Below are 21074 nucleotides of genomic sequence, written 5' to 3' on the forward strand. Positions count from 1 at the left end.
TGTCGGCCGCGCGACCTCGGGTAAGTCACTTCGCGTCTCTGCACTTTGGTCACCCCGCTGGTCTGCAAAATGGGGATGAACAGCGGGAGCCCCTCAAGGGACACCGAGGGTGTCCGACCTGATTAGCTTTGGTCTACCCCAGCGTCTAGTTCAGTGTCCGGTAAATAGTAAGCTCTTAACAAATACCGTGAAGAGAAAGAATCCCCAAACAGAAAACAAATGCGTTAAAAAAAAGCCTATCTGGGCCCGGCCCAACCTCGGAAACGTCTCCACGCCTCAGCCCCAGTGCTTGGGGCAGAGCTCTTTCCGGTCTAAACCGAACCGAGCGGGGTGGCGAGAGCACGGGATCCGGGGGATCGGAGGGCCCGGGTTCCTCCCGCGTGGCTCTGGACCCAACCTCCCCTCACCCTGGGCTCTGGGCCCCAGTTGGGGCGGGGGGCTACGTCCAACCTGTCGGGGCCTGGCACCCGGAGAGCCCCTAAACACCCCCATCATTATGACGCTGAACTTCATAAAAGAAGAAATCCTCACGTAAAGTTTATTTATTGGACATTCACGTCCCCGTAAAGTCACACGTACAAGTTATGTGCAACCGGTGAATGGTCAACAGTGAACGAGAAACCCTGTAACGAGGACGGATGCCAACGGCACCTCTTACCGGGGGCTGAATCGTCTCCACTTCTCCCCATGACTTTCCGTCCTCCCCGAAGGCGGATACGGATACGAGACCTCTTCTCTAGCCCGATGCGAATTTCACCCGTGCAGCGGGGAATGTGAGGCGGAGGTCAGTCATCGGGAAAACAAAATACTACTCTACTTTCGTGGTTCGCTTCGGCCGTCGGGGGCCCGTAGATCCCTCTCCGGGGGGGTCACCTGGGGCGGGGGGCCAACGCGAGCCAGTCGGTGACCTCTCGGCGGCCCCCTCCCCGGTCCCGTCCGGGCTCAACCGCCCTCCCAGTGGGGGACAACCCGAGCCCCTTCCCAGGTCCCCGAAGCAACGCTCGAGGATCGCCTACGTTGAACTTTCGAGTTTCGGTGGGGAGACCGCTAACGAGACCCCGCTTCAACTGGGGAAGAATGTCTAGCGAGGGCAGGCGGGTCATTTTTGGTAAAGAGCCCAGTTCACCCTCCAAGCTCTCTATGGGGAGGGAGAAAAGGCGGGGACAGGGTGGGCTTCAACGGCACCGGCACCACCAAGCCCTAGCCCTTTAGGGACCCGGCCAGTTGGCCGCCCCTCCACCACGGAACCCACCCGGGGTGCGGCCCGGGGAGCGCCCTCACCTCCGTCAGCCCACTCGCCGGCTATCGACCTCGACTCCCGTTCCCGGGGTCTGGTCGCGCCGGGGGAGGCGGGTTCCCCAGCCTGCCTCGAAATCAAAGGCATCTACGCGGACTCGACGTACCCCGCTTCGGACCTGCGGGTCCTTAAGCCTCGCAAGAGTCACGGGGCCACCTTCCGGGGCCCGGCGCCTCGGTGAGTTCGAGAAGGGCCGGGACGCCTTCGTGGGTGGTTTTTAACAAAACCAAAACCAGAGGGGAGAAACAGGACAACAAGGAAACGAAGGAAAACCGCTCTCGGCCTTTGGCCGAAACCTTCGGGAGGAGGTCAGCGGCCGCACGTGGTCCTCGGGGACTCCGTGGCGGCGCTCGAGTTCCCGTAGAGAAACGGCAACCTGACACCCGTACCGTGATCGGATTTTCCAAGAGGGGCCGCCGCCGCCGTCTCACGCGAGGAACTCGAGGTCGGCTCTAAGAAGAAAACGACACTCGGGACGGAGCGGGACGACGTGGGTCGGATTCCTCAGGACACGACGTGCCCAACGGCCGCCCCTGGGGTCCGACGCCCCGCCCCGCCGAGGGTCTCTTCCCACAGCACCGCGCTCCCGGGAGTCGCTGCTCCGCACCGCCCGAGGTCGATCCCCGGGGCCCCCGGCCGCCCGCCGTCCATCACTGGTAATAGGGCCTGTATCGCGTCTGATCGGGGTGGTGCGGTCCGGGCAGCGGGGCCTGGGCGGGCGGACCCTGCATCCGGGGGGGAGGGGGCGGGCCTCTGGGTGCCGGCCAGATCCCGGGGCTCATTCCCCCGGGCTGAGCGAAAGGGGGGCTGAGGGTTCCTTGGTCTTCGGTGAACTGCGGCAGCGAGTTGGGGTTATAGTGGTGGGGCGGGGGAGGGGGAGCGCCGACCGGCGGCCCGCCGTGCTGCGGGGGGGGCGGGCCCGGAGGAGGGTGGTTCATGTAGGGGGGCATCTGGGCGATGATGTGTCCGGGGGGAGGGGTGATGGGGGGCGGGGCGGAGGTCATGGGGGGAGGCGGGGCTTGGCCGTAGACCAGGTGGGGCGCGGCCGCGGCCTGGGGCGGGTGCTGCATGGGGTGGCTGATGGGCGGCGGGGGCGGGGGCGGGGGCGGGGCGTAATGCTGCTGAGGCGGCATGATGCGATGAGGGCGGGACACCACCGGCTGGCCCGGGTACTCGGGATGATGGTGAGCGGGGGCCGGGGCCGGGGCCGGGGCCGGGGGCGGCGGCTCCCGCGCCCCGGAGCCGGAGTCGTCCTGGATGGGGACGGTGATCAGGTTGCTGTGCTTCCTCGTCGAGATGCGAAAGGTCTCCTGGCCGACGGGGCGCGGCGGCGGCGGGGCCACGGCCATCTCCGCCGGCGGGGCCCGGACGTCCTCGTGGGGCTGGCCGTAGTGCTCGTGGGGCACGTGCTGCAAGGGGGGCGGCGGGAGCAGGATGTGCTGCTTCGGCGGGACGTGGCTCAGATGGTGCTTCTCCGGGGGCACGAGGAAGCGGTCGGGAATCTCCGCCGGCGGCGGGGCTACGGGCGGGTGGACGGGTTCGACGGGAGGGCGGGCGGCGGGCTTCCCGGCTCTCACGTGGCGGTGGTTGATGTGAGCCTGCAGGTCTCTCTGAGACAGATAGGTCCTCTTGCATCCTTGGACGACGCTACACATGAACAGAGACCCTCGGGCACACTGCTCGATCCGCTGGACCGGGTCGCTACAGCTGAAGGGGAAGGAGACAGAGCGGGTCACCGGAGGGGCTCCGGCTGCCCGTCGCGGGGGCGGACGGAGGTTTCGGCCCGGGAGGCTCCACGGGCCCTGTTCCGGGACCCCGGCCCGGGTCTCCGCCCCACTCCGTCCGCCTCGCTCCCGCGGGAAACCCTCCCGGCCCCCGCCGCCCTCCCCGGTCACTCCGCCGCCCCGAGCCCCATCCCCCAGGTCCCCCGCCCACCCGGGTCGTCGTCCGCCGGCCCTCCGGATCGGACTCTCAGACCCGCTCTAGGTCGCCCAACGACCATCCGCGCCTGCGACCGCGAAGCCCTCACGTCCGCCCCAGCGACCGACTTCCCAAGTCCGGGCACGGAAGGGCCGGGTCCGGAGCCGCTCCTCTACCGGGCCGTGAATTAATAAATGCCGGGAACGGCACGCTAGGGCCGTGACCACCGTGCCCAGGGCCCCCTCGCACGTGTCTTCTGTTCTCTATCACTCTTGGGATTCCCTCGAGTGCCTGTCTTCCCTGATGGACCGTAAGTCCTTCCGGGGCAGGGATCACGGATTCTAACTCCTCTACCCCGGCGAGCACTCAGTAGAGTGATCTGACCACGGCAGGGGCACTCGACCGACCGGGCTGGTATTCGAGACTCTTGAAGGGACGATTTGCGGCCAAGTCTCGATCGATTCTTTAATAAAGGAAACTTTGTTCTCGCACTGAATTCGTGTTGCCGTCGAAAGGGTTTTCCGATTTTGACCCGAAACCAAACATCTACATTTCTGTAGTCCCCGTGCCTCGTGGACTGTCCCATTGGAATACGGGGTGTGGGGCAGAGCTGCGTCCCACGAGACTCTGACTCGAGGGACGGCCCGGAACTGCCCACCTCCACGAGTGGGAGTCAACGGGGGGCTGCAAGGAACGCTCTCTCTCTTCCTCTTCCTCCCTCACCACCTGCAAATCTGAGGGAGATGTCCTCCCGGCACACGAATCTTTCTGGAACCAACTACCTACCGAGTCCGAGCGTTGGGAATCGCCACTGTGGGCGGGGACTCCTTCTAGGTCTTTACCGGTCTCCCTTTGAACGATCACTTTGGAAAGTCTGAAGCTTCTTTTTTACACACTACCTCGCTCCCCTCGTAAAGCTTCCCCATCTACAAAATGGAAGCTTCCTGACCCTCTCGATTTTGGCCGGACCATTTAAGGGTCACGTTTTGATGGGCCGAGTTGGAAACGAAAGGCATTTTTAAAAATACAAGTACCTGTAAGAGATTAACTTTCAATTTCCAAACCGTTCCCCCAAACTCCATCACTTCGACATTTCCCCGTCGGTTACGTACACGAGCCCTCACCCCCTACGCACCTGGATATTCTGCCTTTCCCCTGGAGTGCTGGGACACGTAATAATAATAATGATGATGGCATCTGTTAAGCGCTTACTGGGTGCCAAGCACTGTTCTAAGCGCCGGCGGGGGGATACAAGGTCATCGGGTTGGCCCACGTGGGGCTCACGGTTTTAATCCCCGTTTTACAGATGAGGTAACCGAGGCACGGAGAAGTCAGGCGACTCGCCCCAAGGCACCCAGCTGACAAGCGGCGGAGCCGGGATGACCACCCACGACCTCTGACTCCCGAGCCCGGGCTCTTGCCACTGAGCCACGCGGCTTCTCTACCCTGATACTCGGTTACACCCACGACTTGGAATTTATTTTGACGCCCGTGTCCCCGGCCTGACTGTAAGCTCCGGCAGCGGGGAGCACGCCACTTAACTCTACTGTGCTCTCCCAGGTGCTCAGTACAATACTCCACCCAGGGTGACCACTCGGCGAATGCTATTGATTGAATCTAAATTCTAAGTTGGACGGCTCACAGGCATTCTTCACCACGGCGTGGGTACTGTAACCGGTAACCTCATCGCTGGAAAAGCCAATTTATCTTAACCGTGGTAACTGTTAAGCGTTTACTCTGTGCCAAGAACTACATTAAGCGCCGGGATCGATAAAGTATATGCAGACAGGACACGGTCCCTGTCTCACATGGGGCTCGCTGCCAAAGTAGGAGGGGAACAAGGCTTTAAGCCCATTTTTCAGATGGGGAAACCGAGGCCCAGACAAGTTCAGTGTCTTGTCCAGGCAAGTGGGGGAGCGAGGTTTAGAAGCCAGCGTCTCTGACACCCAGACCCCTGCTCTTTCCACGCTGTCTTCCCCAAAGGGACTCCGGGAGAGCAGAAGAGGGAAAACCGTTCTTTCCGCCACACCCACTTCAACGTGTTAAAAACGGCCGTTACAAGCTCTTCGATGCGAGAATTTTTCAATCTTACCCTGGACACATCTTGTCCCCTTTTTTTTCATGCAAAATAGCACAGTCATAGCAGAAAACGTGCTTGCACGGTATCTGTGGACAGAAACGTAAGTAGGTTAGAGCAAACACACCAGAAAAATAGACTTTTTTTTTGCTGAAATGATACATCTCGATGAGCCGGTGGCTCGATAGATTCCGTATCCAAAAACGGGTTAGATTTTTTTTACCCCCCCCCCCCCCAATCCACTGACTTGCTGAAAATAACACGAGGCAAAAGAGATGAGAATGAGGGCTTATACACCTCAGGTCAGGCAGTAACTTTTCCCAAGGACTTCAGAAAGCGTGCCAGACCCTATTTCCCCCTCCAAACGTTCCCAACGCGGCTCAGGAGGGCCTCGGACACAGCCAAACGGCAGGGCAGCAGACGGTGAAATGTCACTCTCCCAAAGTATATTAATTCAATATGCTCGGCGGGTCATTGACTGCTCTGTTAATCTCACAGCAACCTAGAGTTAGCGGAGCAGAGATGCTGTCCCTAAATGATGACGTAGGAACACCCGAAAATACCCACTCGCACGCATCTATTCAGCAAGGGTCAACATTATAAAGTTCAGTAATAATTCCAGTTGCTGGTGTCTGGAATACTAAATTCTGGTTCTTTTATTACCCCGCAGATCTCATTAGCCACGGAGTTTACAAAGGGCGGCGCAGGACATCAAATTAAGCACTGGCGAGAGATCATCATTACCAAATTCTTTTTGCCCTAAAACCTTCTTTTTCTTTTTGAGAACGAACGATTCTAAGACGCTCTCGGCATTTTAACTCTCCTTACCTGGGAGGTTAGAAGTTTCCATTTCCACCCAAATTCCCATTTTGCACCAGTGAGTCACAGGGATACTCTCGCTGATCATCTTACGTCGAAATCGGAACACACGCTCATCTTGTGAACTCCTTACCCGGGGCGCTTCCAACATTCGACCCAGCGGTGACAACTACCTAGTCTGAGCGTTGGGGACTAAGGGGTCCTGATGGATGATTAACAGTTTTCAACCGTTCCATCCGTGGTATTAACTGACTGCTTATTATGTGCAGAGGACTCTATTACGCGCTGGGGAAACTACAATGGAACAGGGTTGGAAAAAGTGATCCGTGCCCACAAGGAGTTTACATCTTCGGGCGAGATGGAAGATTACAGTATTTTCAAGTAGATTACAGAGAGGGGAAAGAGTCGAGTGGTAGGATATTTACGTAAGCGCTCTGGGGCTAGGGGATCAAAGCCCTTTAGGGGTACACGGCCAACTGCATAGGTGATGCAGAGGGGAGGGAAGACAGAGGAGAGAAAAGGCTTAGTCTGGGAAGGCCTCTGGGAGGAGGTGTGACTTTTAGAAAGGTTTCGAAGGTGGGGAGAGTGGTGGACCGTCAGGTACGAAGGAGGAGTACCCGGCCCGAGGGAGAACGTGGGCGAGGGGTAGGAGGCGGGAGAGATGAGATCGAGGTACGGAGAGGAGTAGAGGTTGATGTCAGAGACTACGCAGGCTGGGCTGTGGTAGATCAGCGTGGTTAAGTAGAAGGGAGAGGGCTAACAATGTCTTAAAGCTAATGGTAAGGAGGGCAAATAAAGGGGCATCCAACCCTTGAAGGTTTTTGAGGGCAGGGGGGCAATAAGAACTGACTGTCGGGTTGTCTTTTTTCCAGAAAAACGATTCAGGCAGCAGAGCGAGGTACGGACCGAAGGTAGCGAAGGTATAGCCGATAAGATTTTGTGACACTGACTGTGTGGGCTGAACGAGAGAGACGAATAGAGGATAATGCCAAGTTTTCAGGCTTGTGGGAGAAGGATGACTGCGGTGAAGTCTACGGTTAGGGACAGGGCGGGGCTTGGGTGGGAAGATTAAGAGTTCTGTTTCCCACAGGTGCAGTCTGAGGTGTCGGCCAAATAGAGACGTCCTGAAGGCAGGAGGAAACGGAAGACCGCAGAGAGGGAGAGAGGTCAGGGTCGGAGTGGGAAGTTCAGTCGACATCCCTGCAGAGACGGTAACTGAAGCCAAGGGAGTTCTCCAAGGGAGTGAGAGTAGACGTAGAATAAGAGAAGCAGCGTGGCCTAGTGGATAGAGCCCAGACCAGGGAGTAAGAAGGACCTGCGTTCTAGTCCTGGCTCTGCTGCTTGTCTGAGTGACCTTGGGAAAGTTGCCTAACTTCTCTGGGCCCCAGGGGATTAAGACCGTGAGCCCCATGCGTCCAACCCGATTAGCCTGTGTCTACCTCAATGCTTAGTACAGTGCCTGACAAACAGTAAACACTTAGATACCCTTTTCTTTTAAAAGAAGGGGGGACACCCAGAACTGAACCTCGATGCACCCCTCCGGTCAGAGAACAGGAGACGGAGGAGGAGCCTGCAAAAGAGCCGGAGGAGCGATCGGAGAGGTGGGACGAGAACCAGGAGAGGCCAGTATCGGTGAAGCCGAGGCTGGATAACGTTTCCAGGGAAGAGGGTGGCCCGTGGTGCCGAAGGCAGCCGAGAGGTCTGCAAGGATTAGGACGGAGTGGCGGCCACTGGATTTGGCATCGATGATCTCAGAATCATATTAGAAAGTTTGAAGCTTCCTCACAATACACTATCCCGCTCCCTTCACTCTCCATCATCGACCTCAACAGGAGAATTTCATTCGACGGCACTTACCATGCGACCGTAGATTTTAATCGGCAACCCGCACTTATCACAGAAATGGACTGGGGTTTCATCCTTTTCACCCAAGATGTTGATCTGTGGAGAGGAGAGTATAATTAGACCATCTCTTTTAACCCATGTTAATTGGTCCATTCTCATTAAGTAGTTTCCAGGCGCTTGCCGCTTTTTAACCCGCACATCCTGAGACCCGTGAATACCGGACAGACATTCCCGGACGGACAAACTCTGTGGGGAGACCAGCAGAGTAACTAACACCTTGGTCGCCCCGCTGATGCCCTCCGTGGCTAGCGATCTCCTGTACCTGAAAATCCCAGAAAATGTGTCCCGGAAATCTTCGCTGAGTCCCAAACAGATCGCCTCCTTTACAGTCATATCGCTCTTCTTCACTGTAGTCAAATCCTTCTAGCAGAAGAGAAGATTATTAGTCAACCTTCAGCACTAAAATGTATAACACAACCAGTTCGCTTCAAGATTTCCGACACCCCGCTAGGAACGGCATCATCTTCTCCAGTTGACGGCACCCACCACCCCCAGACAGTTTCAGAATTAGGCAGCTCGGCCAACCTCAAGAGCTCTCTCGCGCCAGTGGAGACTGGCCCCCACGGACGACCGAGGTGTGAACGGTTGTGTGTACGCGTGTTGCCCAGGGTCTTGCCGGGAAAGGGGGAGAAGGTCGGAAGACGGATCCCATGAAGACCTCCAAACCGGGAAATGGACATCTAGAAAAGCCCTGGCGAGTGCCTGAGAGAGGCCTTACAGGGGAGAAGAAAGGCACAGAGCTCTTCGGAGTGGAGAGGCGGGGTGTCAAAAAACGGTAGAGTCCTTAAGAAGCCACCGTGGGACCGATGGGGTGCAAATGCCTGAAGCCGCAGAGAAGCTACCCACAGAAAGAGGATCTTGAGCCGGCAAGGTGTGAATGCAAAGTGTGCTTGCATATCAGAGTGGGAGGGTGAGCCCCCCCTCTTGCTCACTCTAGGTGCTCTTGCTCTGGGGGCGGGGTCATCTCTTCCTTCTTAATAATATTTTTTAAGCACTTACTGTAGATACAAGATAACTGGTCTCGTTCCGGTCCCCTCCCGCCTGGGAGGGAGTGACCATCTGAAGGGGGGGCCTGTGTGACAGACCGGGCTTCTTTCATTTAACCCTGAGGCCCATTAGGTGACAAGCCTTACCGTATCCCACCCACGACTACCCTCTCCAGTGTCGTGTGCGCATCAGGGGGAGGGAAGGAGGTGATCTGCCCCTGTGGGAAGGGTCCGGTCCCTACGACAAGCAGAATGAACGACGAGGATCGGGCACAGGGACTCGAGCAGTGCTTTTTTGTTGTTGCTTGTTTTTTTCAAATGAAATGGAGCCCAAGCCCTGAATCTCAAAGTCACGTGCTTCGGCCTAGACTGAACTCCAAAGAATAAAATTCACTTAACATTATTTATCCACCTGTAGGACGCTGACCTTCTCATCCCCGCGCTTGGGACATTCCTAGACGGCCTAGCATGGAGAGTCCAGGAAAGACCGTTCTAGGAGGAATGAGGAACGTTGGAGAATTGGAGGCGGTAAAATGAGATCAAAACTCCCCCCAAGTCAACAACTTTGTCTCTAGGTAGGAAGGAAGAGGGAAAAGGGTGAGGCAACTGCACCGTGCCCTTAAAATAATGGAGGAATCAGTCTGAAGTGAAACTTTAAACTGAAAGCGAATTACAAGAAAATGTCCCGCACCGGGGGCGGGGAGCGGGGAGGAAAGTGCTTGCTTCAAGTTATACTAGTCCTCGGGACCTGCCTGAACCTGGCTGGAAGGTTAGCTAGGGCAGGACACAGACCTTTTTACCCGGCTCCCGCTTCTCCTCCCAACAGACAAAGACACAGAGGGAGAAACTGCCCGGCTCCGCTCTAGCAAGCCATTCTCTCCTTCAATTAACGCTCTACTACGAACCACAGCTACTGCTTGAAATCTTCCCCAGTTACCCACCTCCCTAACTCTGCCATCCTCTCCACTCCCTGGGCCCCGGGCCTTTTGCGTGCAGAGCACTGCGCCACACACTTGGGAGAGTACAGCAGATAGAGCCCGGGCCTGGGAGTCAGAAGGACACGGGTTCTGGTCCCGGCTCCGCCGCATGCCTGCCGGGTGACCTTAGGCAAGTCACTTCCCTTCCCTGGGCCTCGGTTGCCTCATCTGGAAAATGGGGATGAAGAGTGTGAGCCCCATGCGGGACAGGGACTGTGTCCAACCCGCTTAACTTGTACTTAGAACGTAAGCATTTAACAAGCACCACTACTATTTATTTAGAATAGAGAGATTCAATCCCTGCCCACAAGGAGCTAACAGACGAGAGGGGAGGGCGGCATTAAAGTATCTAAGTGCTGTGGGGTGAAAATCAAAGTGCTCCCGGGATACAATCCCAAGTTCGTAGGTGATGCAGAGGAGAGACAGCTAGGCGAATGAGGGCTTAGTCAGGAAAGGCCTCCTGGAGAAGAGGTAATTTTAGGATTGCTTTGAAGATGGGGAGAGTGGTCATCTGCTTGTGTGTGTGTGTTTCGGAGGAATAGGGGGAGCAGATCCAAGACAGGAAAAGGACGTGGGGAGGGGGTCAGTGGCAAAAGAGATGGGATCAAGGTACACAGTGAGCAAGCTGATATTGGAGGAGCAAAGGCTGTGGGTAGAGTTGGGGTTGTAGTGAGGTAAGGTAAGAGGAAGAGAACCGACTGAGTGGTCAAGGGGGACTGAGTGATTACTTGGATCCACGAAGTAGCAGTAGGAAGGGGCGAATTCTAGAGACGCTGGGAAGGTAGGGCAGGCAGCATTTCAAGGCAGATTGAACGCACGGGCTAAATGAGAGGGGAGTCAAGAGAGATGCCAAGGTTACAGGCTTGTGAGATGGAGGGCGGTCTACAGCTAGGGGAAAACTAACTGTCTGGATGGGAAGGCGAGGAGTTGTTCTGGATATGGTGAGTTTGAGGCGGCAGTGAGACACTGCGCTGAGAGGTCCACGGGGCGGGAGGAAACGGAAAGCTGCAGAACAGTAGCGATCGGGGCCGGAGAGGAAGATTGGGGAATCGATTTTGGAGAGACGGTAGCTTGGGAGCGACCTGAGTTCTCCAGGGGAGTGGGTTCTGACGGAGAAGAGAAGGGGACCCGGAAGGGAGTCTAGAGAGAGTCCCACGGTGGGTAGGATGCAGAGGAGGAGCCTGCAGAAGACACTAAGAAGGAGCGGGAGAGAGGAGAGCCATGAGTAGACAGTGTCAGTGAAGCTGTTTGGATGGTGTTTTCAGGAGAAGGGAGTCGTCCAGTCTCAAAGACAGTTGAGCGGCCACTGGATTTGGCCGGAAAGAGATGGCTGGTGACCGTAGAGAGGGCAATACCCCTAAACGCATGTGTAACTTAGGTACACATTTCTGTTATTTAAGCTTTCACGTATCTCGCCGTTTAGACTGTCAACCCCTAGAAGGCGGGGGCCTCGCCTTAGATTTATCTCGTAAATCCCCTCGGTATCTGAGCCGGTGCTAAGTAAGTACTGTTGAGGATGAAGAGCGAAGAAGAGCTTCAGAGAGAAGCTGGTGAAGAAGATGTGTCTCTAGGGACGGTGAAAACAGTCGCCGCGCTCCGCCCCGGCCCACCACACTGCATTAATCGTATCCGGGTCCCACTCAGACTAGCTACACGGACAGTTCCGACTTTCAGAGAGAACCAGGAAATCCAACAGCAGAGAAGGAAACACAGGGAAGACTTCACAGTTCACCAAATCCCCTCACACCACTCGGGCTAGTTACCTTCGTCACCAGGCTGGGCCTTCGAAGGCATCCTAGTCATACTTCGGGGAGCACGAGGTGCAGGCTTGGCTTTGTTGGTCTGCTTGGAGATTAACTTTATAGGGATTCTTCGGCGCACATCAAGACCACCCAATGATCCAGAACTATTAGTGCCTTGCAAATCATTGTCTGTATGCATATACACGAAAAAGACAAAACGTTATTTTCTGCCTCTCAATCTTCGTTCTTCGAAACTCGGATCCGTCACACCGGCGTGCCAGTTACCTGACCCGCATCCAAGTCAGGCTTCAGGACTTAGACGAAAGCCCGAGTCCTGAATCCAAACTTTAAGCAGGTGACTGCCTTTTCCAAAGTACAGGACAAACTCCCTCAACTGCTATTCTCAGGAATACTACCAGCCAAAAGTGATTGGAATTTTAAAAAACCCAGGCAATTTTAACAGAGCTGGTTATGTAAATATTCCCCCATGACGTCCAGATCGAGGTGGTAACAGCAGGTGCTCCTTTGGGGCAAATCTCTTAAAAATACACAAACATCAAGAAATCGAGAGTTGTTAAAGGAAAAGCGGTGTTATCTATCCAGCACTTTCTGTTTGGGGAATCTTCCTGATACGATCCACCGAAAGAGCAGCTCCCACGGAAAAGGAGTCTGCTCCGACCGAGATACCTGAGGTTCCCCTCGTCCACCGGAGGCTGCCAGAAGAGAGACTGTTTCACTCCACGATCCCCTAGGGAAATGCCCCATAAATCGACCGAGGGAATCTCGGGGTGCGCAGGAGGGGCAAGCGATGAAATTGCTAACAGCTTCAGTGACCAGTGGACGGGGCCAACTTTTCAGGGGTGCGCAGGCCCCCGCAGAAGCCGCACTCAACTCATAACGGGGAGCCCGACTGGACGTCTGCTTTTGACCGCCATTCTTCTAGCGGGCCTCCGTACGAAGTCATTGCCTGATTTCGCGGCTCTGGTGTTCTGTAGGACCTAGAAAGGCCCCTCCGAGGAGAAGTTCCCCAGGATCTGGACGGGCACCAGCATCTGCACTGAAAGGGGTTTCTCGGCTGGCCTCCCCTAATCAACTCCAGAACCGTTAACGCCTCCAGACTTAAACCAGGATTTTTGACTGACCGGCCCTCCCCTCCCCGAACCTGCCAATAAAAGAGCTTATTTATGCTGAATCTCCTTTTGGGGCTCCATTGAGGAGTGACAGTCTTTGGGATCCGTATACTTGATTTGGCCAGTCTTCAGTGTGACTGACGTTTTTCCAATCTAAAAAGGGAAAATTTAAGAGCTTTAGTCCTCAGTTGCCGAAGACTCACCGGTACACCGCTTAATGGTTGTCGGCTAAAAACCCTTCTGGAAACACCGAGGGTACTGAAGTTTGGTTTAACTCTATAAAACTGAAATGAGATATTCATGTTAAAGGATTAAAAAAAAAAAAGCTTAAACACCAGTGACTCCATTTGAGAGAGAAGGGATTTAACTCACCTCCAAATGATTCGATTTTACCCCGGCACCGAGACCAAAGGATAACCACGCTCGGTTTTCGGTGGCAAAGTGACTTCTGAACGTACGAGATGTACTTATAAAAGGTGATGATCATTTAGGATAGGCTTTAATATAAAAGGAGGAAGAGGCTGCGGGCGTGAACAAGAGGAACCTGGCTTAAAACCGGGGCGGTCTGGGTTAAATATATGGAAGCACTTGACTTTCGTGGTGATCCAATACCGGAATTGGGTTCCCTGAAGCCGACTTTGGAAGTCCTTTAAGTCACGCGCCAGCCTGAAACAGCAGGACTGGACTAAAACCCTCGGGGTCCCTTCCGGCTATAACATTCGGCGCCTTTTTATGGTCTTAAAACTCCGCCGAGGAAACTCCGCTTAAAGCGGAAATTGGATTATAATCAATTATGGTATCGACCGAATGCCACCCGGGTGCCAGGCAAGGTGCCGACTGGGCGCAGACCCTGGTCCGACCCACGGCTCGGGACCTAAGGGGTAGGGAGAACAAGTGTATTACCTCCATTTTACAAGTGAAGAAACTGAGGTCTACAGAGGTAAAGAGGTGAAAGTTCATGGCAGGAGAGTGGCCGAGTTGGGACTGAAACTTGAAGTCCCATGCTTTCTCGGTTAGGCCACGCTGCAGATAAGTTAGTCTCTCCTGATTACCAGATCTGAATCCTGCCACTGTTTTCTTTTCCATTTTCAGTCAAGCAGCAGCATGACGCTCTCCGACTTTCCCACCGCTCTGGACACCACCACTATCCTCAGGGGCTCCGAAACCTGCAACTTTGGCAGTGTCCCCGACTCATCTCTATCCTTTAACCCCCCCCATATCAGTCGGTCATCAAGTCTTGTCGGTTCTCTCTTCACCGCATCTCTAGAATCCACTCCCCGCTCTTCTTCCCGAACTCAACCTCACTGGTCCAAGCCCTCGTCATTCCCCGTCTCGACCGTCGCATCGGCCTCCTTGCCGAGCTCCCTGCCTCCGGCCTCTCCCCCTTCCAGTCTGTACTTCGCTCTCTTGCTCAGATCATTTTACTTCGAAAAAAAAATCACTCTGCACACATCTCCTCCCTCTTCAAAAATCTCCAACGGTTACCCATCCACCTCCACATCAAACGGAAACCGTCCCCATCGGCTTCAAAGCATCTGTAAGTTTTATTAATAATGATATTATTAATATGGTATTTGTTGGGCGCTTACTATGTGCCAAGCGCTGTTCTAAGCACTGGGGTAGATACAGGGTGATCAGGCTGTCCCACAGGGGGCTCACACTTTGAGTCCCCATTTTACAGATGAGGTATCTGAGGCCCAGAGAAGTTAAGTGACTCGCCCAAGGTCACCCAGCAGGACAAGTGGCCGAGTCGGGATTAGAACCCACTCTCTCCTGCTACCTCTCCTCCCTCCTTTTCCCGCTGCAACCCGGCCTGCATACTTTACTCCTCTAATACCCACCTTCTTACCGTATCTTAATCTCAGCTCTGGTTGGTCCCGCTGTCCCCGAGGCCCGGAGTTGCCCGCTCTTCATATCTGACAACACACACCCTCCCCATCCCCAAAGCTCTACCCAAATCACATCTTCTCCAGGAAGCCTTCCCTGGCTAACCTCCTCTCCCCCATCCTATCTCCATCCCTTCTGGACCACTCAAGTCCATACCTCCTAAGCACTTTAATACTCACCCCATCCCCCCAGCACGTACCCAGATCCTTATACTGTTTCCCCTCCTTCCTGCAATTTATTTTAATGCCCTTCTCCTCCACTAGACTGTTAGTTCCTTGTGGGCAGGGATGGTGTTTTGCAACTCTACTGTATTGTACTCTACCAAATGCTTAGTAAAATGCTCCGCACACAAAAAGAGCTCAACAAATGCTACTCTTGACTGATCCTAAGCGCTTAGAACAGTGTCCTGCACATAGTAGGCGCTCAATAAATACGACTGAACGAAGGCTCTGCCCACCGTAAGCACTAAATAAATTCCACTGACAGATGCTCCCGACACATACTGTGAAATGGTAGGCCCAGAACCCTAAAACTTTTCCCTTTTGCTATTTACCTCTGCCTTCCGCTTTCCCTCTTCCTAGCTCTCCGGTTCCTCTTTCTCCCCCTTCCCCAATATGATCTCCTACCCTCAAGCTTGTTTCGTGATGCAAAAACGAAACAGATCATTCGTAGGTGGATATGTATACTGGCATTCTTTCACGTGCCTCACTCCCCTCCCCAGCCAAATACAGATCACTTTGGGGAAAATTTGGGGTTGGAGATCTACTTCAAGCAGCTCAACGCAGCCTCACACTCAGTTCCGGTAACACAATACAGAAAAACAAGGTTACCCTACGAAACCACACACTCTATAAATTAAGAGCAAATTTTAAATTGGACCTTATGAGGCCGGCTGGACAACCCAAAATGCCTTTCATGCCATAAACTCAGAAAGAGTACAAAACCAATTTGGTTAACAGTTCCAACCTCCATTCCTCCATCTCTTGCCAGAACCAGTCACGCCTACTTACAACATATACATCCTTTGACTTCTACAAAGCAGAAGGAAAACGTTAAACCAACAGCCTAGAAGATACAAAACTGGAAAATCAACACCTTAATAAACAGAAAGCTGGCTCTATTCGTTGGTACTACAGGACCCTCTGTTAACCTTTCATCCCAAAAAGTGCTTTCCTCATCTCATTGGCACAAAACTTTAAACGTGCAAAAAAGTAAATTAAACTACAATCACAAAAAGTTGCCTTTTTGACATTCTCCAAAAAAATACCATGCATTGAGATTAGACATTATCATGAGAGGACTTTCCTAATTATCAATTTCTGGTCTTCTGTTTGCCAATTACCCATCCCTTCACCAAACCGCCTTTTGGATTCCCCCTCCCAAGAGGGGGGATAAAATACGATCTTGCCGCTGGCCCTCGCCGTCGGTCCTACGGTCTGAAGTCAAGGTTTCTGAAGTCGGGGTTGGAGGCTGATGGACCTGCGGATTACTCCAGAGCTCGGCACGGCGTTGTGCCCATAGTAAGCCCTTGGCAAGGACCAGGTACTCTTATGACGCCTCCCAGCATGATCAGGATGGGACTTTGGGAAACCATTCTGTTTTGGCCTTCCACAAGGACAGCAAGTAGGGAATGCACTGGGGGAGGCCCAGAGCATTTATCCAGGAAATTTCAACCCCAAAGGACGCCGGCCGGAGCCGCCCAAAGCGAGGCGACCTTCTGACCGGGGAGCCGGAGGGGAGGGATGCCGAGGTTCCCGAGGCGCTGCTCCAAGGATGGAGAAGGTAAGGGGAGGTCAGAAAGCGGGAGAGGCTGGTCCTGACGCAGCGATGGCGCCGGGGCTTGGGAGTCAGAGGCCGTGGGTCCCGACCCCCGGCTCCGCCACTGATCAGCTGTGTGACCCTGGGCAAGTCACTTGACTTCTCTGGGCCTCGTTCCCTCCAGAGGGAAAGTGGGGGTGAAGACTGTGAGCCCCGCGTGGGACGGCCCGATGACCTTGCAACAGTGCTAGGCACGTAGTAAGCGCTTAGCACGTGCCGACACTATTTCCAAATGGGGTCCCCGGTCGGGTGCGCTTCCCCCGGCTCTCGCCCTTCCTTCCTCTGTTCTACCCCCTTGCCCTCCCCACCCCACCTGTCTATATTTGTATATATTATTACTATTTATTTCATTAACGATGTGTACCCAAGGTTCTATTTATCTTGATGGGACTGACGCCTGCTTGCTTTGCTCTGCTGCCTGTCTTCCCCTTTTAGTAATAATGTCGGTATCCGTGAAGCGCTTACTGTGTGCAGAGCACCGTTCTAAGCGCTGAGGGAGACACAGGGTCATCAGGGGGTCCCACAGGAGGCTCACAGTTCACCCCCACTCTACAGATGAGGGAACGGAGGCCCAGAGAAGTGACTTGCCCCCAGTCCCACAGCTGCCGAGTGGCAGCGCGGGGATTCGAACCCATGACCTGACTCCCAAGCCCGCGCTCTTTTCACTGAGCCAGGCTGCTTCTCCAGTAGTAATACTAATAATGGTGGTATTTGTTAAGCGCTCCCTACGCGCCCAGCACTGTGGTGAGCGCCGGGGTGGCTCCGGGGCGATGAGGGGGGTCCCCCTCACTGACGGTCTTCACCCCCCTTTTCCCGCTGAGGTGTCTGAGGCCCGGAGGCCCGCCGCTGCCAGGGGGCGGGATTGGAACCCACCACCTGGGCCTCCCGGGGCCGCAATATAGAGCGCCAGTTGGGCAGGGCCCGGCTCTGCTCCCGAGCGCCGAGGCGAGCGCTCTGCACAGCGGAGGCGCTGCGGAAACCCGACTGACTGAATGAACGGGTGAGTGAGTGAATGAATGAATGAATGACGGAGGCCCGACGACGGGGAGGCCCGACGGCGGGGAGGCCCGACGGCGGCTAGGCCCGAGGCCCCGGAGGCCGGGCCGGGAGGCCGAGGGAGGGCTCGGGGCCTCCCTCCCCTCCGCCCCGCTGCGGCCTCCAACGGCCCCGACCCCCCCGGGCGGCGCCGACGGGCCCCCGGCCGCCCGCGGGGCCTGAGGGAAAGGCGGCCCCTCCGCCCCCTCCTCCTTACCAGTGTGGTCCATGATTCGCCGCGCCGAGCACTCTGGGAGCGGAAGTCACCCGGGGGCAGGCCGCCAGGGGCGCATGCGCGGCAACCGGCGGGGACCCGGAAGGGGGGGGGCGAGGAAGGGACGATACTCATAAAAAGAATAACGACGATGGGGTTTCTTAAGCGCTACGGTCGTCGCCCCCATGGCCTCCGCCTAGGGGAGCAGGGGGCTCCTTGTGGGGAAGGGAGGCCCGCGGGCGGGGGATGGGGCATGATGGCGGCGGGAGGGGGGAGGGAGGTTTGCCCTGCGCCGGCGCGGGGCGCATGCGCGCTGCGCCGCGCGGGCCGACGGTTTGGCGGCGGGCGAGGCGGAGGAGGCCTCCAAGATGGCGGCCCAAGGCTGAGGAGAGGCGGGGGCAGGCTGCGGCCTGGGCTCCTTTCGCCCTCCCGAAGGCCGGCGGACCCTCCAGCAGAAGGCACCAAAGTCCCAAAGCAGTCGGGACCCACTTCCGCCCTTAGCCCATTCAGGCCGTCTTGACCAACTTTACCTGCCCTGGGCAGGTCCTCCCTCATTGGCAGGGAAGCAGCATGGCGGGCTGGGGAGAGCCCGCGCCCGGGAGGCAGATTCTGATTCCGTCGCCTAATGTTGCCGATGGTGTTTGTTAGGCGCTTACTATGTGCCAAGCGCCGAGGGAGATGCAAGGCGATGAGGTGGTCCCATGTGGGCCTTGCAGTCTTCATCCCCATTTTGCAGATGAGGACACTGAGGCCCAGAGAAGTGAAGCGACTCGCCCACAGTCACACAGCCGACAGGTGGCGGAGGCGGGATTAGAACCCACGTCCTCTGACTCCCCAGCCCGGGCTCTTTCCGCGGAGCCGCGCTGCTTGTCTGCTGCGTGGCCTTGGGCAGGTCGCTTCACTGCCCTGGGCCTCAGTGACCTCGTCTGCAAAATGGGGGTTGGGATCGATTTGCTTGTATCGACCCAGCGCTCAGTACAGTGCTTGGCACATAGTAAGCGCTTAACAAATACCACAGTTATTATTCCCCACGACCCGCCCCCCACTTTGTCAATCGTTCATTCATTCAGGCGCATTTATTGAGCGATCACTCTCTGCAGAGCACTGTATAAGCACATGAGAGAGTAAAATACAACAATAAACAGACACATTCCCTGTCCACAGTGAGCTCACGCTCCCCCGGGGGACAAGGACACCAACATTAATATGAATAAATCAATGACATATATAAATAAGTGCTGTGGGGCTGGGAGGGGGGAAGAACAAAGGAGGCAATCAGTATTTATCGGGCACCTATTCTGTGCAGAACACTGTACTAAGCGCCTGGGAGAGTACGACTCAACAATAAACAGGCACATTCCCTGCCCACAAATAAACTCACAGTCCATCACTGGTATTTATTGAGCATTTAACAGCTGAACTAAGCTCTTGGGAGAGCACAAGGCCACGGGACTAGCAGAAACATTCTCTGCCTGTAACAAATCCAGATCTCACCACCCTCTGAAACCTCCCTCTCCCCACGTAAACCCCGATGAGCTCACCGATCAATCAACGGAGTTTACTGAGCCCTTACTCTATTCAGAGCACTGTATTAAGCCTTCGGGAAAGTAAGGTACCATAAAACTGTTTATTCTCTTTGTTAGGCAAGCACAGTTCTAAGTGCTGGGGTAGACTCAAGTTTAATCAGGTTGGACACGGTCTCTGACCCACGTGGGGCTCAGCCTAAATTGGAGGGAGGACGATTTAATCCCCATTTTAATCATAATAACGATGACGATGCTATTTGTTAGGCAATTAGTCTGTGCCGAGCACTGTTCTAAGCACTGGGTTAGATACAAGCTAATCATGTTGGACACGGTCCCCGTCCCACGTGGCGCTCACAGTCCTAATCCCCGTTTTACAGATGAGGACGTGGGCCCAGAGAAGTGAAACGACTTGCCCAACCTCACACAGCAGACAAGTGGTGGAGCCAGGATTAGAACCCAGGGCCTTCTGACTCCCAGGCCCGGGCTTTATGCACTAGATCACACTTCTCCAAATGCTCCCAACACGTCTGCTGTCCGAATTCCCACCCTCCGCCCGTATCACCTCACACCTTCTAAAATCATCTGCCCCTTCCTCACTCCTATTTTCAACCTCTCGGTTTCTGGGTGGCTCCTTCCCACCTGCCTTCAAATATGCCCGTCTCCCCGTGCCTTCTCTGGCGAGTGGTCTCTCTCTCTCCCTCCTCCCATTTCAATCGAAACTCCTGGAATGGATTATTTTCATTCTACCTCTTGCCTGCCCCTCTCCCTCCCTCCTCCCCTCCTTTAAAGCCTTATTGAAGGCCCACCTCTTCCAAGAGGCCTTCCCTGACTAGGCCTTCTTCTCCTTTTCTCCCACTCCCTTCTGCGGCTCCCTGACTTGCTCCCTTTATACTTCCCTTTTTCTCTATAATTGATTTAATTATGCTAATAGCTGCCTCCCCCTCTGGACTGTAAACTGGCTGTGGGCAGGGAATGTGTCTGTTGCACGTTGTGGTGGAGCAAAACCGGGCCTGGGAGTTAGAGAGTCATGGCTTCTAATCCTCCATCCGCCTCTTGTCTGTTTTGTGGCCTTGGGCGAAACTCTCCACTTCTTGGTGCCTCAGTTACCTCATCTGTAAAATGGAGCTTAAGACTATGAACCCCATGCGGGACGGGGACTGTGTCCAACCCCATTTGCTTGTATCCACCCCAGTGCTTAGTACAGTGTCTGGCACACAATAAGCACTTGACAAAGGCTACTATTATTATTATTATTATATTGTACTCTCCCAAGCACTTTGTACAGAAAAGCAGCATGGCTCAGAGGGAAGAGCCCGGACTTGGGAGTCAGAGGTCGTGGGTTCTAATCCCAGCTCGCCCCTTCTCTGTTGTGAGACTTTGGGCGAGTCACTTCACTTCTCTGTGCCTCAGTCACCTCATCTGTAAAATGGGGATGAAGACTGCGAGCCCCACGTGGGACAACCCGATCACCTCGTATCAACCCCAGTGCTTAGAACAGTGCTCTGCGTACAGTAAGCGCTCGACAAATACCATAATTATTATTATTACAGTGCTCCGCACACAGTAAGCGCTCAATAAACCTGATCGATTGATGAAATTCATTGCCTTCGTTTCCTCTCCACCACTCATCTTCTTGATCCACTCCCAGTCACGCTCTCGACTCCTTCGCTCCACTGGGACTGCGGTCTCCAAAGTCATCGATAACCTCCCGGTAGCTAATTCAGCGTGGCTCAGTGGAAAG

The 21074-nt window shown here is 55.1% G+C and overlaps 1 protein-coding gene across 12 annotated transcripts; it reads right to left on the reverse strand.

The window, feature by feature from the left end:
* Positions 1-512: 512 nt before the first annotated feature.
* On the reverse strand, positions 513-18018 carry CBLL1 (Cbl proto-oncogene like 1). 12 transcript variants are annotated; one of them, XM_029077888.2, is made up of 7 exons: positions 17811-18013; positions 12411-13006; positions 11745-11912; positions 8281-8381; positions 7971-8054; positions 5310-5383; positions 513-3004 (listed from the first exon to the last, which is right to left on the reverse strand). In XM_029077888.2, exons 3-7 carry the CDS (start codon positions 11782-11784, stop codon positions 1948-1950), a joined length of 1356 nt encoding a protein of 451 aa, XP_028933721.1. In that variant the 5' UTR covers positions 11785-11912; positions 12411-13006; positions 17811-18013; the 3' UTR covers positions 513-1947. The 12 variants fall into 12 exon arrangements, with proteins under 12 accessions (XP_028933721.1, XP_028933720.1, XP_028933714.1 ...); XM_029077887.2 differs by having other exon boundaries at positions 12411-13137; XM_029077881.2 differs by lacking the exons at positions 12411-13006; positions 17811-18013 and adding exons at positions 13226-13350; positions 13757-14266.
* Positions 18019-21074: the final 3056 nt, after the last annotated feature.

The sequence above is a fragment of the Ornithorhynchus anatinus genome, chromosome 13 (assembly GCF_004115215.2).
Source record: "Ornithorhynchus anatinus isolate Pmale09 chromosome 13, mOrnAna1.pri.v4, whole genome shotgun sequence".
Classification (NCBI taxonomy): domain Eukaryota; kingdom Metazoa; phylum Chordata; class Mammalia; order Monotremata; family Ornithorhynchidae; genus Ornithorhynchus; species Ornithorhynchus anatinus.